Source organism: Xyrauchen texanus, chromosome 50 (genome assembly GCF_025860055.1).
Source record: "Xyrauchen texanus isolate HMW12.3.18 chromosome 50, RBS_HiC_50CHRs, whole genome shotgun sequence".
Classification (NCBI taxonomy): Eukaryota; Metazoa; Chordata; class Actinopteri; order Cypriniformes; family Catostomidae; genus Xyrauchen; species Xyrauchen texanus.
In genome coordinates this window covers 20138870-20152008 of record NC_068325.1, presented here as the reverse complement: position 1 = coordinate 20152008, position 13139 = coordinate 20138870, and the positions used below count along the sequence as shown (strand labels likewise).

The following is a 13139-nucleotide window of genomic DNA, read 5'->3' as shown; positions in this document are numbered from 1 at the left end:
ATCTACCGATATTTTTTTTTAACCGATTAAGGTTATTTTTAGGTGTCCGATAACCGATATGTAAAACCAGTTAATTCGCATTTTATGCTTTTTGACACTATTAATCATTAGATTATTAAGTTATGTAAAGAATACATTATAGAAATCTAAAGATACATTTAAAAATTTTTTATATATATATTTTTAATTTTTACCGATATCGGTTATTTTTAAGTGTCCGATAACCGATATGCAAAACTAATCTTTTATATGCTTTTGGACACAATAATACTCATTAGACTATTAAAGTAATTTATGCAAACAATACATTAAATATAGATATCTACGCTATTATTTTATTCGACAGATACCGATTATTTTTAAGTGTCCGATAATGCAAACCAATTATTTTTTTTTATTATTTCTGACAATAATAATCATTAGATTTAATTTATGCAAAGAATACATTACAGAGATCTATCAATATTGGTGTTTTTTTTACGATACTGGTTATTTGTAAGTGTACGATAACCGATATGCAAAACAAGTGTTGACACAATAAAACTTGACTATAAAATGTATGTAAACAATACATTATAGATATCTACAATATAATTTTAACAACCAATACAGATAATTTTAAGTGTCCAATAACGCAAAACCAATTCATTATTATTTTATGCTTTTTGACAGTATTAATCACCAGACTATTAATTTATGCAAATAATACATTATAGAGATCTACCGATAGTTTTTTCGACCGACACAAGTGTCTGAAAAAGTGTTTATGCTCTTTTAACAATAATAATCATTAGATTATGATGTGTCTGCGAACTGCCCTCCCTCCAGGACATCTATACCAGTCAGTGTGTCAAAAAAGCTCGGAGGATCATCAAAGACCCCATCACCTGAGCCATGGGCTGCTCTAACCGCTACCATCAGGCAGGTGGCATCGCAAACATCATGATCCGCATCAGCCGGGGGGTACAAGTTATTTTTATTGTATACAGTCTTATTTTTTGTATACTGTATATTATTAGGTGTATATTGTGTTGTGTAAGAGATGTGTAAACTGATGTGTAAATTAGATGTTTATTATAATTATCATACTGCTATGTTGCTTGGAAATGCACCCAAGAATTTCCCCCACTGTTGCACTTCTGTATATGTTGTGACAATAAAGTGATTTGATTAACAAATAATTCATGCATAAACTACATTAAATATAGATATCTACGATATTGTTTTTTTTTAGCCGATACCGATTATTTTGAATTGCCCGACAACCGATATGCAAAGAACACATTATAGAGATCAACCGATACCAGTTTATTTTCAGTGTCCAATAACTGCCAAAAAGTTAAATGTACTCTATTATAATACATTATAGAGATCTACAAATAGATTTTTTTTTTCGACCGATACCGATTATTATTGTGTCCGATAACGGCTATGCAAAACCAGTTAGCGTTTCATGCTTTTTGAAACACTAATAATCATTAGACTACCAATTTATGTAAAGAATACATTACAGAGATCTACCGTTGTTTTCGACCGATACCGATTATTTTTAAGTGTCTGATAACCGATATGCACAACCAATTTTGAATAAGTGTTTAAGCTTTTTGACAATAACAATCGTCATTAGACTACTCATTAATACAAAGAATACATTAAATAATATGGATATCTACTAATAGTTTTTTCGACTCATACATAATTTTTAAGTGTCCGATAACCGATATGCGGAACCGATATTTAGTTTTATTAATGCCTTTTAGCAATATTAATCATTAGACTACAATAATAAAAACATGCATTTTGAATGTTTAATACACGGAGTAACAGCTGAAATATTACATAAATTAAATAAGATACTTCACCTGTGAACCCCAATGTTTCCTGTTAAACACTGTTTAACATTTGTTTGAGACCCATTAAATGGGCTTATTTATCGGTTGATGCAATATTAAAGAACTGATATCCAGAGACGTGTAAAAATACTAAAACTACGTACTTCAATACTACGGAAAAGTACAAATAAAGTACTAGGAAAAGATATCGGTCAAACCGATTATCGGTCTGTCTAATTTGTAGGATGGGAAACACTTCACACCAGTTAGAGCTATAAGAGTTGTGTGTGTGTGTATATATATATAAAATAGCCAATTATAAAAACCGACAACACAAGAAAACATTTACATGAGATTTTTAAACTGGCAGTTTTTCCACCTGTTTTGTCATACCATATAAACAGACCATCGCACCTTGAACAAACTGCTAAAGGTGTTTACAAGAACAGCAAAAATTGTGGGTGAAACTATTTTGACCTTTCCCCAATAAAAGACTGTTTAAATGGTTCGCATGATCTTATACATTGTTGATATAATCAATATCTACCACTCAAAATAATGGCAAACCAAAAATGCCATGCAATTAAACCAAAAAACTGAAATTCTGGGTATAAAATGGACAATTTTTGGTGGTGTTTCTAAAAGTATTTTAATTTCAGTTAACAGCGGTTATTTAAATTTGTACTTTTTCCAACAATAATACAAGCATAATTATATTTTGATAATATTTCAAGCACAATTAACCCATACAACTCAAGAGTTTAACGTATACACCTGAAGGTCCTCCAAAATTAAGGACATTCGACATGAAAACATACAGCATAATAACACTGCTGAGAAACGTCAAAAATCTGAAGCGGATCTGATTGGTCTAAGGGTTCAGACTCTTGTCGTAATCAAGTATATCAAAGTCCGAGCTGAATAACATGCTGTTGGTAATTACAAAGTTGCCTTTCGATAGACCAAAACATCAGACCAGCGTAGAGTACTAGATAAAATACACTACAGCCCGGTCACTGTGACACAGCTAGCCTTGAACTCGGCTAAATGAAAGCAGTTTGAGTGCCGAGTGAAATCAAAAGCCCGTGGCATGGTAGGAAGTGGTCAATCACTTCTTATTCGGACGTCCTTTTCCTGCTTTCATCCCCCGCCCTCCTTTCATGCCCCGCCCTCCTTTCATTCCCTGCCCTCCTTTCTTGCCCCTCCCCCCTTTGCCTCGCTCTCTCTGATCCTTCTTCATGCCCCTCGTGTCTTTCTTCATTCGTCCATCCACCACACGGAAAGCACCCTTAACCCCAGCTGGGCGGCGCACTTTGCGTCCGGCGCCCTTCTTGGACACCACATACGTGACCTCTCTCTTCTCTTTACCAACACCAGCCTTTTTGTAGATACTACAGAAGAGAAAGATACAAAATGACAAAACTGCGATTAGAGATGTTTTAAAAAGGTTTTTAAAGATTGCGATTGAGCCAAGACTGACCCCTTGAGCTGCGCCATTTTCTCTCGCTCCGAAATATCCACAGTGTTCACAACAGCTTCAGCCTTTTTCTTAGCTTGATCCATCTTCTTCAGCATCTGCAACACAAAAAAGCATTTAAAATGAATTTAGAATCAGTGTTGGGTGTAATCAGATTACAAAGTAATTATAGTAATCTAATTAACTTTTCAGTTCAAAAGTAGTGTAAAACATTACATAAATACTAGTAGTCAGATTGCAATGGCTGACTTTAAAGTACGTTACTTGGCTTACACTTTTCTTAAATCATTTTGTGCAATTTTGTTCATAATTATATGACAATAATTTATGCAAACAATAATTTTTTTATTATTGTTTGCATAAATATAAGTGTTACATGCTTTTTGACAATAATAATCGTTAAACTATTTAAGCAATTTATGCAAACAATACATTAAATATAGATATCTACGATATAGTTTTTTTCTCCCGATAACGATTTTTATTTTGTGTCCGATAACCGATAAGCAAAACCAGATAATTAGTGTTTTATGCTTTTTGACACAATAATAATCATTAAAATATTAATTTATGCAAAGAATATGTTAGAGATCTACCGATAGTTGTTTTTGACCGATACCGATTATTTAAAATTTACATGTCCGATAATCGATATGCAAAACCAGACAATTCATGTTTTATGCTTTTTGACACAATAATAATCATTAGAATATTAATTTATGCAAATACACGAGATCTACCAAGAGTTGTTTATGACGATACCGATAATTTTTTTAAGTGCCCGATAACCGATATGCAAAAGCAGATATTTAGTGTTTTATGCTTTGACACAATAATAATCATTAGAATATTAATTTATGCAAATACACGAGATCTACCAATAGTTGTTTGACCGATACAGATTATTTAAAATGTTTTACATGTCCGATAACCGATATGCAAAAGCAGATATTTAGTGTTTTATGCTTTGACACAATAATAATCATTAGAATATTAATTTATGCAAATACACAAGATCTACCAATAGTTGTTTGACCGATACAGATTATTTAAAATGTTTTACGTGTCCGATAACCGATATGCAAAACCAGATAATTAGTGTTTTATGCTTTTTGACAATAATAATCATTAGAATATTAATTTATGCAAAGAATACATGAGATCTACCAATAGTTGTTTTTGACCAATACCGATAACAATATGAAAGTTCATTTGTGTTTTATGCTTTTTGACACAATAACAATCATCAATCAAATTTATTTTTTGCATAAATTAATAGACTTAATTTATGCAAAAACATTATAGTCTCTTTGCATTTTTACTAAAAGTGTTAGGTGCAATCTTTCACAATATTAGGAGCAAACGTACTTCAGACGTCACTACAAATTTGCGTATGCTCCTGATATTGTCAAAGATTGCACCAAAAACTTACCTCAAATTATACTACTACCTATTAAATTTATATTCACTATTCCAGACCTTTAAAAATGTCTTGATATTTCCAGATTTTCGAAGATCACGGAAACCATGGCCCATTTTTGTGGTTTAGTTTTAATAAATGATCTGAATAAAATGGTCACGGGGCTGTAGCTTTTGAACGTTAATGTCGACATATTACATAAAAATATTTGTTTCTTTTGTTTTCTATGATATGACTCGTTATGAGAGCGTTCTCATTATTTATTTTATTCTCATTATTCAAGTATTCTCCCATCTTGGGAGCCTCACCCTTCTCTTCTTGCGAGCTTTGGCCTCTGCCACTCTTTTGATTGGACGGGCGTTGATTTCCCGCCATTTTTGCTTGTATTCCTCCACCATCTCTTTGGTGATAGGAAGCGGAACTTTCCGGTGCTTCTTTTCATCGTCAACAAACCAAGCAGGGACTTCGGTCATGTCCTCAGAGTTAGCAAACCTAAAAAGCACCACAAAGATTACTTGATTATGTCAAAAATGCAAATAGATCTGTGACAAGCCCACCAAATTAAAGTGACTTAATTTTATTTCCCAACTGCTGATATTTAGCGGCCGATTATTGACCAAATTAATACCAATCGGCATACTGGTAATAAGCATGAAAACGGCAATATGACAAAATGGTTTCATTTTAATTAATTAAAAACACACTTGAAAAAAAAAAAGTTTATTCTTTCTCGTTGTCACATTAAATGCAGACAAAATACCATTTATGAACATGACGATTGTGGAAGCGGCACTTACCTACAGGCTACATGATGAGAAAAACAAACATTCAAAATGCTTTGAAACCTGCAGACTTTGGCTTCTGAGATATCGGTATGATGTCCATTAATGCTGCACGATTGATTCAATTAATGATTGATTCACACTAAACCTTAAAAGGCTGTTTTAAAATGCAAAAACAGAAGTGCAAAAAGTATACGTATCGTCCATAAACAAACCATAAAATAAGCAACATTCATCTGACCCATTACCCTTTACAGAAGCATGTTTCTCACTAGTGGACAGGTGTTCTCACCTGTGGAAGGAGCCGTTGATTAGGTCTCGCATTCTCTTTTTAGAAGTGGCGATTTGTGCACCGAGCGCCAGACCCTCTGCGTCCAGAATTCGAGCCCGTTTATCTGCGAAGAAAAATGTACAATATATTCAGGTTTTTATAAATATGCAAATGTTCTTCTCTTTAATATTTGGTACACCTATGCCAAACAAATGTGTAAACTGACTTATGCTTTCAACCGGAACCACTTGAAAGGCGTCATCGTCGCCTGCCACCACCGCGCCGGCAGCCGTGGCAGCTTTTTTCATCCGAGCAATATCACTGTTAAATAAAACATTTTATTCTTGTTAGAGAGCAAGTTACGCAAAGCTTTGGCAGGCATATACTCCACGAAATTACACAAATGGGAACATTTGATGCTCTCGTGTTACTCTGGTGGTAATATTGACAAGAGCGTGCTAAGCTAGAACCACTTTCGTCAAGTTTGTTTCGAGTCAACACCAACTTTTACGCGATTCACCGAGATCATTCAAAGCATGCAAGCGCTTATTATAAACGTCACCTCTCATCGTCATTATCACTGCTGTCATCGTCAGAATCACTGTCACTGTTGTCTTCATCTTCCCCCTTCTTTGTTTCCTGTGTGGGCGTGGCTACTTCATCTTCCTGTTTGGCAGGCTCCGCCTCTTCAGCTTTCCTCTTTCTGCCTTTTCCTGACGTTGCAGGCTGATTATTTTGCAGTAGTTGGGTTTGCTTGAGTTCCTTGATAGCGTCTTTGTCATCGTCCAAATCCAGTTCCGTGAAGATGCCCTGTGCAGACGTTCATTGTAAACGCAAATTAGCACGCCATTGAGTTTAAATCGAATTGATTTGACTTTGTATCGCATTAATAAAATGTTGAAATAGTGCCGTCCTGTTGTAGTTGAAACAAGTGATTCAATTACCTTGCTGAACCACATATTGGTCTCTCGTTCTTTCTTTTCATCTTTTCCTTCGAGTTCAACGAGTAATTTGTTCCCGCTCGCTTCCCCCTCGTCCTGCTCCTCGTTGGCGAACGAAACTCTACAGAGAAACGAAAATCAAAACATACTTAAACATCTCATGAAAACAACAGATAAAATATTGTAAAAGTAGTCCATTCGACTCGTACGCCATATTACAAGCACTCTGAAACCACTCGATTTTACATACGACTTGCGTAGAATCGAAAATGTACGTTCTTCCCTTCCGCCACAGCGCTCAAATCGCGTTCGCACACATATTGAAATAAAGATGTTGCGACACCTTTGACTTGTAGCTGATATTGTCAAACGAATTCAGCAAACAAAGGAAAAATAAAGAAAGGAAACAAGATTGCGAAGTACCTTTTTTTCTTGGGAGTCTTTTTTTCGATTTCTTTCTCCTTCTTCTCGATTTCTTCGAGGTCGTCCGAGTCAAGGTCAGAGGCCAGAGACATGCGCTCGTCTTCAGATTCAGAGAAGTACAAATCTTCCTCGTCCTCTTCCAGAGCGTTCGCTCCTTTCATATCACCCATAGTGATTTCACGGAGTGACTGGAGGAAAACAAATTCACATACATTTTTAGAGTTCGTTAACGTACTATAGGTAGATCCGATATATCGGTTGTACCGATTAATCGGTGCTAATAGTAGCTTCTGGAACTATCGGTTATCAGAAATCTTTGCCGATAGCGCTGGCGGATTCTACGGTTGAAATGTCTCGAGTCTACAGTACAACAAAGGCCTTTAGAGGTCAAATAAAACAGTCACGGACACCTCGTGGGGATTTTGCGGTGATTTTTCATCATTGACAATATTCATCCATATTTTTATCCTCACTTCAATGCACATTTTTTTATGTTGCTTGGATTATCAAGTGTTTTATATTGAAGCGAAGAGGCAAGCAAAGAAACGTAACTATATCGAAACGTGCTGCGTCAGGAAATACATTGTTTAACGTCATATATTGAGAATAATAATAATAATAAAACGTATTCCTCATTAAACCTCATCTGGAGAGAATATATATATATATATATACACACACACACACACACACACACACACATACAAAAACCTTCATCTAGTGAATATAAAGGCTATAAAAATCTTAATTTGGTTAATAATTGGTCAGACGACACGTGACGCAAATTTTGTCATCAAGAGAGTGCTCGAGCACTAAACGCGTGCAGCCCGATTTTTCTTACCGTGCATCTTTGAGCGCGCAGACTGGAATTATTGGATATATATCCTGTGTGTTTTTTTAATATACATGTAAACAAGCGATGCGTGAAAGCAAAAACAGTATAGAATGAAAGCATTTAAGCTCACGCAAAGCGAAGACAAAGAAACCGCTAATGAAGTATTCTGGCGCGGTTAACGTACAGGACGAGTATAAACACTCGGCATATAATAGTGATCATGTTAATATGGTATCTCATGTTTTTGATGAGCAAAGCGAGCATATCCACGTGCTCAGTAAACTATACTCATTTATACACACCAGTTTTAATGATTGAATGTCCCTCAGCTAGCAAAGTCTTTCTCGGATGCCATGTTTGTTGTTTACAGAAGCGTCGCTGGGATTACGTTGCTATGGTGATGCTGCTTTCTGACGGGCTGCACATATAGGAGAGTAAATTGTACACCGCTTATATAGTATATTTAAACAGGAAACCAGCTCTCACAATAACCCGCTTTTCTGGTGTCCATCTGAATGTACTGACAGAACCGTTGCTCAACACATGTGATCAACTCAACAGCGCCACCCAGAGCATTCGGTTATAACTGCCCGTTTTAGTTTGTGTGTTCAGGATTGAACATGCATCTCACTGTATACACTTTGCAAAATTCGAATAGTATTTTTACTGCAGAACGAATATTCGACTACTCGTGCACATCCCTGGTGAGGAGGTCAAGAGATACCTGCATACCTCGAGTTTGGAGGAATATAAAGACATCTTTATGGGTCTAAACTCCTGAAGAGAAATTGGCATAGCACGCACCATCAAATGGAGTATACTATGACTACACAGACAACGAGCGCTCGCATCAAAACCGGAGTATACTTTGGGCTTTAATCTGTCATTTCAAAATAAGAGTCCCTTGAGTATTTTAGGCTTGTTTACAGTTAAAAGTCCAACATAATGCACAAAATCATTTTTGTTTTGATCATTTTGGGGATTTTGGTAACTACATCTGTGGTTTTATTAATGTTGGACTCTTTAAGCCAGTGTCTGTAAAAGAGTAGGGCATTTTTTCATATTTAATAATAAGATTTTAACAAAATATCGGCCGATTAAATCGCTTATCGGCCTTTATCACCACCTTAGTTATCGGTATCGGCAAAATCTACTATCGGTTGACCTACACATCAATTACAACTTTATATATAACCAGTGTATTAGCTGTGACGACAACAATCTACGACCCCTAAAGAAAACCTCAATCAAAATATAATATTGTAATTATTTGTGCTTATTTGTTTTAGGGATGTCAAAATTGCCCATAAAATCTAAAAAAACTACAATTTGATCATTTTGTTTGTGCTTTATTACTGACTGTTTAGTCGAAAAGCTTCAAGCAATGTTTCCTTAATTGGGAAATACTGAAAAGCTGAAAGTTAAATTAAAATTGTATATGAAATATTACACTTTTATTACGTTTAATAGCATGATAGTTTTGCTGTGGTATCAAAATTAGTATCGAGAATCGTAAAAATTCACCGGTATTGACTTCTGAAACTTGACAACCTTATTATGATCATATTATTAGGCATTTGTAGGCTTATGCATCTCTCTTGCCTGGGCTTTCTTGATGGTGCTGAGCGAAAACATGGATGTATCGTGATCGTCGGCGATGGAGACTCCAGGAAGGTCCATCTTCAGCTCCACCCTCTCTCTCTGCTTCCTCCTTTCCTTTAGAAGCTTCTTCTTTTTCCTGTTTACAGCCAAAACCGTACATTAAACCTCTGAAACGGTGTGGAGGTTAAAAACGATCAAAAGCGATCAATCTTTACCGTTTAAGCTCTGCGATCTCTTCGGCCTTCAGTTCCGCCAACTTCTTCTCCATTTCCTCTTCATCATCTTCATCGTCGTCTTCTGCTTTGTCGTCCTCTGGTTTTTTTTCCACTTCTTTTTTCTTGCTTTCCTTTACGTCGGTTTCGCTCTCTTCGCCTGAGCTAAGGCTACATGAAAATATATGATCAATAACGACAAGATGTCAAACTAATAAAATCATTGTTTTTGCGGCTTTATGGAGGTCATAACGTACCGGATTTCCTGGTCTGGATGTCTGACTTCCACCTTCAGTTTTCTAGCCATGAACCTCCTAAGCTTGGACCTCCATGATAGCAACAAACTGACGACAAAACAAGCCAACATTTCCAGTCAATAGTTTGGACACACCTACATTCATTATTAGTATTATTCTCCACATTTAAGATTAGTAAAATCGCCTGGGTAACTCAGCGAGTATTGACATTGACTATAACCCCTAGAGTCGTGAGTGACTCCAGCCGGGTTTCCTTAGCAACCAAATTGGCCCGGTTGCTAGGGAGGGTAGTCACATGGGGTAACCTCCTCGTGGTCATGATTAGTGGTCTCGCTCTCAATGAGGCGTGTGGTGAGGTGTGTGTGGATCGTGGAGAGTAGCATGAGCCTCCACATGCTGTGAGTCTCCGCGGTGTCATGCACAACGAGTCACGTGATAAGATGCGCGGATTGACGGTCTCAGAAGTGGAGGCGACTGAGACTCGTCCTCCACCACCCGGACTGAGGCGAGTAACCGCACCACCACGAGGACCTACTAAGTAGTGAGAATTGGGCATTCCAACTTGGGATAATAATAATAATAACACATTATAACAAGCTATCGTGAATCATTCATGAGGTGTTTTGCAAATAAATTTGTATACATTTTTTTAAACCAAACATCGGGCCTCACCGCAATTCCTTTCGTCCCAAGACCTTAATGTCGCGACAACATTCTTTGATTTCTGAGAAAGTAGCGGAGTGGGATTCTAGCTCTGGGTTATCAAAGGTTATCTAAACAAAACAAAAGGTTGAAATTAGAAGCTCATCATAGTGAAACGCATTCATGCGGTTGGCCAATAATATACTTCGAAAACTTACTTCGCTGGCTTTGCTCAAGAAATCGACCGGGTTTTCGGCTCTTAAGAATTCAGTTACTGAGAAAGTGTGATAGAGAGTGAGGTCACCATCACTGTAGCCTTCCGCCTGAAAAACAGTAGAAAGTAAAATGTAAGTAAAACAAACATATGGAATAAATCAATAGGTAAAGGTTTTTTTAAAAAGTTTGAAGGTTATAGATTGAAAGAAAAGCAAGAATGAGAGAGTGAGACAGTTAAAGAAGACTGAAGGGCTCGTTTACGTTTTAATTTAGTCTTGGCCCGTTTGAACATTCTGTTAATGTACATCTATGGGATTTTGGGGATCTTTGATCAGCCACTGTGTGAAAACCGCAATACTGATCAGTTAGAAAAGTCATAGCAACTCAAGTCAGAACAGTCTGAAGGTCTGTGCCAAGTTTGGTGGATGTAGCTTGAAACCCAAATTTGGTCTTGGTTTAGGGATTTTGAATAGGACTATGTACATGTCAACATGAGCACAATGTAAACACCTACTTTGGGCTTTTTTGTAGTTATCAGCTCTTTAACAGTTTTCACTTGAACGTCGACCTCTTTAAAAGCATGCTTCGGGTCAAAGAACTTGTTGTCAATTTTATCCGGGGCCAAAAAACCTAAAGGGGAACAAAAAAGAAGGGTACATATTCTTAATATATTTCTTATTTCAGTACATTTATGGGTGAAGAGACAGAAAGACAAACATTTGGACAGACAGGGTTCATACAGGCAACATCCAGGACTTTCAAGTACTTCATTCAAGTGAGAGAACACGTCACTTTTTATATAATTCAGTAGGACTGGGTACAAATTAGGGATGCACCGATTTTGGCCAACACCGATATTCACAAATAACCATTGGCCCATACTGAAACCCATATTTTGCCATCAGGTCACTGATTTGCTCAGGAATTGTTTTTTAAAAATGTACAAAGAGGTACAAAAGCTTTTGCTATAATAAAAAGTACTTCCACTGAACATGGATTGGATCTGTTGAACACATGACAAGCCAAAATTTTAAATGGAGCCAGAATGAAAGAGCCAAATGTTCTTAAAACAATTGCCGATGGTTTTAAATTGGTCATTAATTGGACGATAAATATCGGCGGCCAATACATCCCTAGTAAAATATATATATATTTTTGATGCATTATGATTTGAATGATCTTGATATTGATTCTTAAATCCCAAGATCTAGCTTTTACTCGCAACTCTCCCCAACGCGATTAAATCAATACCACATGAGACCAAATTTCCCGCTACGCGACTGATAATGTCTGTGATTCCCCACTGGCTGGTAAATGTTCAGATTTCTCTCAGCAATGTTTGAGTAGTACATTAGCGCAGAAGTTCAGCAGCGAGATCTTTCACTGCGTGTTGAGGGTTAAAGTTTGGTTTAATGCGTTCTGTGTAATATATGTCCAAAGACAAGATCCACGCCATCCATTAGTCATTGAATAAAGTCTAAATAAAACTGGGTTAAAGTGAGCCTCCCCCTAGAGAATTGAAGACAGCCTTCATCTCTCTAAAGAACAATAGATTGATGCATTTGAGAATAAATGTGTTGGTTTTTTTTGGTGTGGTAATTTTTCAAACTGAAATGTTATTTCAGTAAATTTATTGTAAAGTACTAAAATAATAAAAACAAATGCAAAACCTCTAAAAAGACAATATACTGCAATTTCCACATTTCATTATGTAGCACCACCATTCTAACCGTCTAAAAAGAACTCGAGTGCTAAAATGTTACTGTCTCTTTAAGAATGGCGACAACTCTTTATAAACATTTTCGGTTGAGTGCACATTAACAAGAGAAGAGTTGCACGGTTGTTTTACCGCTTCTGTGCTGTGTGATTAAAATGTATGTTTGTTTGGAAATAAATTGTGAATAATTCAGTGAAAGTGGAGCGCGTGGCTCTCGTGCTTGATGGACACACATTACACGGAACAAACGTCCCATTTTAAGTTCAAGCACTTTACAACAAAACAAGCCAATTTTCCAAGTATTCCAGTACTTACACCTCTAAATGCTAAATTCAAGCACTTCAATGTGCTTGTGTATACTTTATTTACATAGACAGTCATGAAAAGTTTGATTTACCTATACAGACGACAAAGATCTCAGCTGATTCGTTTCGGGAGGCCTGTGGTTTGGTGGCCTGCACCTTCTTAAAGAACTGCTGGAAGATCCAGATGAGAGGCTGATAGTCTTTAGA

The 13139-nt window shown here is 36.5% G+C and overlaps 1 protein-coding gene across 1 annotated transcript in view; it reads right to left on the bottom strand.

Moving 5' to 3' along the window:
* Positions 1 to 2441: 2441 nt before the first annotated feature.
* Positions 2442 to 13139, bottom strand: part of LOC127641150 (pre-rRNA 2'-O-ribose RNA methyltransferase FTSJ3-like) — an 11828-nt gene continuing 1130 nt past the window's right edge. Inside the window, exons 5-19 of the mRNA XM_052123945.1 lie at positions 13025 to 13139; positions 11425 to 11540; positions 10913 to 11017; positions 10725 to 10825; positions 10053 to 10139; positions 9799 to 9966; positions 9584 to 9719; positions 7147 to 7334; positions 6727 to 6844; positions 6345 to 6592; positions 6009 to 6103; positions 5804 to 5906; positions 5038 to 5221; positions 3313 to 3407; positions 2442 to 3223 (exon numbers count right to left, since the gene is read on the bottom strand). The exon at positions 13025 to 13139 is cut by the window's right edge and continues 80 nt beyond it. Coding sequence (XP_051979905.1) covers positions 2941 to 3223; positions 3313 to 3407; positions 5038 to 5221; positions 5804 to 5906; positions 6009 to 6103; positions 6345 to 6592; positions 6727 to 6844; positions 7147 to 7334; positions 9584 to 9719; positions 9799 to 9966; positions 10053 to 10139; positions 10725 to 10825; positions 10913 to 11017; positions 11425 to 11540; positions 13025 to 13139 — 2142 coding nt within the window. The 3' untranslated portion in view covers positions 2442 to 2940. The remainder of the gene's footprint in view (positions 3224 to 3312; positions 3408 to 5037; positions 5222 to 5803; positions 5907 to 6008; positions 6104 to 6344; positions 6593 to 6726; positions 6845 to 7146; positions 7335 to 9583; positions 9720 to 9798; positions 9967 to 10052; positions 10140 to 10724; positions 10826 to 10912; positions 11018 to 11424; positions 11541 to 13024) is intronic.